We start from the raw sequence: 5,643 nt of genomic DNA on the forward strand, positions 1-5,643 counted from the left end.
ATGTACTGCCCAAGACTGCAAACTTAAACAAGCACATGCACACACTGATAGTGTTAAGCCATTAGTAGCATTTTTCCTACAATAATGCCAGCACGAAGAATTCAGGTCTGTGTTATAGAGACAGTTCGATTATTTGACTCTTTTCTCAGCTTTAGGCTGAGAATGTTAACAAGATGAGTATTATGCCACAGTCAAATATCACATGTAGAAACAAACCAAAATAACAGGCTGAAAATGTTATGAGTTACCAAACACATTTTATGAGAAGTAGAACCTTAGTATGTTTACTAAGAGAAAGTACTGAACAGTGTGAACCAGAATGGCTAGCGGCTTGCTTGTGGATTTTTAAACATACTCTGACAAGCTGTGCAGTAGCCAGTGTTTAGGAAACTCAACTAGCTGAATTTAGAGGTACTTTGTACAGGCATGATTGCTGTACCAAGTAATGTCAGAATGTACAAGGTGAGGAAGAAAAGTGTGAATGGAGAACTGGCAAATAAAGGGATACAGAACCAAATGGAGCAGTATATAGATCTGGAAAGAAAGGTGCAAGTGATAAGAAATCGACGGAGACACAAGGGGCAAATAAGGGACTACCAAAGTGGCTGGAATACACTAAGAAAATCATGTTATTCAACAGACAAAAATGAAGCAAACAAACAGGCTCATAGTTACCATACCATGTTACAGAAGGAGCAAGAACTTGCATTATACATACTTGTTTCTCATGTCATACTAATTCACACAGCTGGCCTAGAAATATAACAGGTAATTATAGGCTGGTTACCATGATGCCAAGCCAATGAGGTGATTCTTAAAGATCATGTGCAACAGACTGCACTCACCCTTAGACAGTCGGGAGTGGTTTTCAGCCTGATAGAGTCGTGATTCTTCCCTCATGTGCTGAATGCACAAAAAAAAAAAAGTATTTCCATAACGGTGTACAATCTTTTCAAAACCGTACCATTTCCAGCAACACTGTGGAATGTTGCACTAACCCATGTCAATATACCTAGCATAGTGCCAACATGAGATTGGGGTTTTCTGTTGACCTACTCTTGCAAGAAACAAACCAAAAACAACTCTTATTAATTTAAGTCAGAGAATGGCAACTAGAAATGCCCACTACTTGATGAAGACACAAAGCTGTGTTTATTAAGTATTTTTTTGAGCCGTTATCTCAAGTTAAACTTGTTGTTACAACCAGGAGCCATGAGGAGAAAAAAATCAAAAAGGGCATACTCACTTCCCCAAGTAAGTGGACATGTAGTTTGTAAGGGTAAATGGGTATGTCAGTGGAAAAAAAAGTGGCAACAACCTAAACGTATAAACTTAATTCTTAGTCTCACGGGTGGAAGCTTTCCTATCTCAGCTTTTGCCCCAGTTGCACATCAAAACCTCAACTGCACAACACATAATAGGACCACTTGCTGAAGTATACTTCGGCAGTCCTATTTTGACATAAAACTGGATTACACTAGCCACCAATGAACTTCACAAAAATAGTGAAAAGCAATGCAGACACTGCATTCATTTTTACTCCAATGTACATAATCTTTAAAGACAGAGTCATAAGCTTCTCAGAGCAGGCGTTCCAAACGCAAGGTAGGGAGGATCCATGTCAGACAGCATCCTTTGCCAAAATAATCTCACTTCTTCTTAAAATGTACATGGTGAACAGGTGCCAAGATACCAGAATGCTCTTCATAGTCATCAACAAGGTACTGACCCCCTACTTCAGAAAAGACTGTCAGTAAAGCTGTAAAAGTTAACAGTGTAGAAAAGTAAGACTGCTGAGAGGCACAGGTGCTAAGATGAGTATAAAACAGAAACCAGAAATTCTAGTTTGCGTGGAATTGTCAAACATGCAAGGAGAACTAAAGTTTTGAAGTACTCTGTGGAGAGACACGAATTGCATTAATTTAAGTTTTGCAGGCAGAATTGTGGGTCACACACGCCTGTCAGCACATAATTCAATATTCTTTGGAATAATACACAGGGATGGTAGTTGTACTGGACAAGAACTCGGGGAACTTTTGTATAAGCTACAGATAAAGGAAAACATTTAACTGTCGAGGTTCAATGGTATAAAACATACCTGAAGGCAAAAATAAGTACAAGACAGAGTGCAGATCAATTTTTGCTGTCGACTGCACAGGTAACTAGGCTGGAGAAGATAATAAGCCTGAATGCAATTACTTAATGTGACACAGAATACCAAGTACAACAGAGAGATGACCACTAAAGCAAATTAAATTTGGGCTGTACAAGAAAACGAGTCAGCAGCAGGAAGCTAAATGTAAACTTACCAATGTCTGATAAAACTATAACAGTATGACAAGCAGTACCAATTCTTTTATCTCAAAAAGTCTGTCAGCCTTCAGCACTCAAGACAGGAAACAAAGCTGAAGCTGACAACATAGGTTCAGGAACAGCTCAAAGAGTCAGGGGAAAAAACTGTCAGGTACATAAATTAAAACAAAACCAAATGCACCATTAGCCAGAAAACAAAATGTAGGTATCTAAGCCAGCAGCGAGTACATAAGGACACATCCACTGTTAGTCTTCTTATCTTGAGTTTGCATGGGCTTGTGCTCTGTACTATCACCACTGACCCAGGTTCCTTGCTCCTTTCTCCACTTCAGAGAGGTCACTGACCATGAGGAGAGACACAAATGGATGTGCTCTTTCATGAGGCACATATTGTAGCAGTACAGAAATGGCAAGAGACATTAGCACCAGATGCAAGCAAAAATACTGCACAGCAAATAAAATTATGACACAAACCTGATGGAAATAATTCAGGCAAAAATGTATCATATCTAAGGCTGTAACAGTGATGGATACATCACTAACAACGAGTCCAAGTCTTTAATTAAGCATTCAAGAGTGTGTGTCAACGGTCAGTTCAAATTTTATGTTTTGGAACAAATTCATAAAAATCCTAGGAGTGGACAGTGGGAAGATTTACCTGAATACAGAGAATTGTTCTGTCAATTCTCTATGCAAACCAATAGGGATCCAGGGTTGAATGAAATAATTTCTATTGCACCAGTTTTAAAGCTGAGGTCTGCTAAATTTCAATTTATATCTGTATAGTTTATCATTTTTAACCTATTAATTTCATGTGCTGATTTTAATAAAATTGTGTATGAATAGATCACATGCATATGTAGTATACAATGATTTTAATGAATTGGCACTAATTCATGGATTGATTTTTTTTAATTGATGTTTATTAATTAGCTTATATAAGAGGCAGCGGATAACATTTATTTAGTTCTGAGAAGTCCTTTATGTATTAGGAAGAAAGCGCTTAACTTTTATTGTTTTCATTTGAATAAAACGTACATCTACAGCATACCCATTGTTTTACTGTCAATAGTTTACTGGTGCTGTGTATATTTCCTGGGGCAGCGTTTTTGGTTCTCTGTGTTTTGTGGTTACTGCCTACACCTTTTGGATTAAATAAACTTACGACTTTAACCTGATGGAAACAATTCACGCAACGACACATCATACAAGGTTATAACAGTGATGCATACATAAATGGGATTACATGACTTAACATGCATTCATAAAGAAAGAAGTAAAACTAGGACATGAGTAAAGTCTTAACTTACTGTGACACCATCAAATGACTCTACCTCAGTCTTAATGAAAACAAAACCAGTAACCGTTTGAAATGGGTAAAAAGATTGTTCAGAAGGAGATGAACACGAGTTGTAACTAAATGGAATGAGCTGAAGAACGTGGCATCTTTAAAAACAGTGGATTGTGTCAATGTGATAAAAATGGATACAAGTGAAAACTGCAGATAGGTTGGAGGGTGCTGCTGACTATCAAAATGCAACACAGAAAAGGGCCAGGGACAATAACTTTTATAAACATTAGGGAAGCTCACTTTTCAAACAGTCTAGACGTTATGCTGAGGACATTTATTTGCTAGAACATTTCTATTTTATGTAAGGCAGACCCTATTTCATCCTTATATATGAAGATGTGCAAGTCAGGCATAACTTGAAGTTAAAGCAAACTTTATATTTATTACTAGGCTACAAGCTCAGATATGCATTTCCATAATTCCAACCATTACCACCTACTACTTCCAATCTCTGCAACATATTTTACTTCATTTTTAATACTCTGAAACTAGCACACTACCCCTTTAGTATTCATGTTTCACAATAATTTTGTGGGGTGGCGATATCCAGGGAACCTTTTTGGCTAAGCTTATATAGGCCCCAGGGCCGATAGCCTAGTACCCACCTATGAACTTATGAACCTATGTACAAATGCTGCAAAGTACACTACATATGATCAGATCTATTTCAAAAAAGATCAGCTATCTTAGCCAGCAGACTTTAAGAAAAAGCGCCTTAAGACAGACAAGCACTTTCTCTCTCTTGTTCTCCCTCTCTCAACTTAGGACAGATAAGAAAAATGTCACAACATTAAAACAGACTGAAAAATGTACCATAACCAAAACAGGTCCATTATTAGCAACCTGCTGGAAAACGTTTCAGCATCAAGTTTTCCTAAATCAAATTTCCCAAACGCTTATTTCTAAATTTGGTACTACAGCTTAACGGCAAATGCTGCATCACATCGTTGTTTTAGCTGTGCTTGATGAGAACCTCCTGCTTAAGAGCATGATGTGCAATGACAGCAAAAAAAGAAGAAAAAAACAGATGCACTTCTAATGATTACAAACAAAAACAAACCTGCCTTGACATTGTGCCTTTAAGTTTTTGCTTTGTAGAAGCACATGTAGCAGCCCTGCTGTCTATTCTGAGCAACCGGCATTCCAAAAGGCCTTACAAAGATTTTCCATTAGCTTCTCTGTACTTCTAGCTTCTAAGAAATCACAGTACAAAATGCGAAATCAGAGGAAATCATTTAACAATGTAACCTCTTCTAACCTCACAAAAATAAAGCAAGTTAAATAAACCTTACCATCTTCAATGACAACCTTTATAAGACGCACTGATCCATTCCTGGCTTTTGTGAAGAAATCCTTCAGTTCAGGGGTTGCTAGAAGAACCAGAAACATAATGATGTAATCCCAATCAAAGACTCTTGGTAAGAAATATTAACAGAAATATTCAAACAGATTGCTCAAAATTCTTCTCTTGTCTTTTTTTTATATAATGGCTATAGTGTTAGCAGGGTATCCAAGCAAACTTTTTATGAGTGCAAAGTAAATCCTAACAGAGTGACTTCAGTAATAAATACTGTGCTTGCATGTGATTCGCAGAACCTGATACTTGAACTGGTGAACATAATCTCCCAAATTTAGCTGATGGTCTGGTTGGCCAGTGCTTACAGACAGAGCTCAAGTGACAATTTAAGAAATATACAAGGAACTGGGGGTGGGAAACAACATTTATCTGCTGCCATAACAGAACAAAAAACATGAAATGAAATGTGAAATGGTAAGCAGCATTGTAATGCTTGGCAGGCCCTACACTGTAACAAACCAAACCATTTCACTAGCATTCTTAAAATAGATAAAGCTATAAAGGGAAGAGTAAAACTTAAAATGACCATTTAGATATACAAGTGACCTGGACATTACTACTTCAAATATTACTGCAGTGAAACAAGTAGCTGTTGCCAACAAGATAAAACAATTTCAAGAAA

At 37.3% G+C, this 5,643-nt stretch overlaps 1 protein-coding gene across 3 annotated transcripts in view; it reads right to left on the reverse strand.

The window, feature by feature from the left end:
* Window positions 1-5,203, reverse strand: part of LOC122807693 (twinfilin-2-like) — an 882,928-nt gene extending 877,725 nt beyond the window's left edge. For 2 of the 3 annotated variants that reach the window (XM_044078652.1, XM_044078651.1), the window contains exon 1: window positions 4,957-5,202. In XM_044078652.1, the coding sequence (XP_043934587.1) occupies window positions 4,957-5,053 (97 nt within the window). In that variant the 5' untranslated portion in view covers window positions 5,054-5,202. Of the gene's footprint in view, window positions 1-4,956 lie in introns of all 3 variants that reach the window. The other variant, XM_044078650.1, reaches the window with a different exon arrangement.
* Between the last annotated feature and the right edge of the window lie 440 nt (window positions 5,204-5,643).

Source organism: Protopterus annectens, chromosome 7.part1 (assembly GCF_019279795.1).
Source record: "Protopterus annectens isolate FY-2018-M chromosome 7.part1, PAN1.0, whole genome shotgun sequence".
NCBI lineage: Eukaryota > Metazoa > Chordata > Ceratodontiformes > Protopteridae > Protopterus > Protopterus annectens.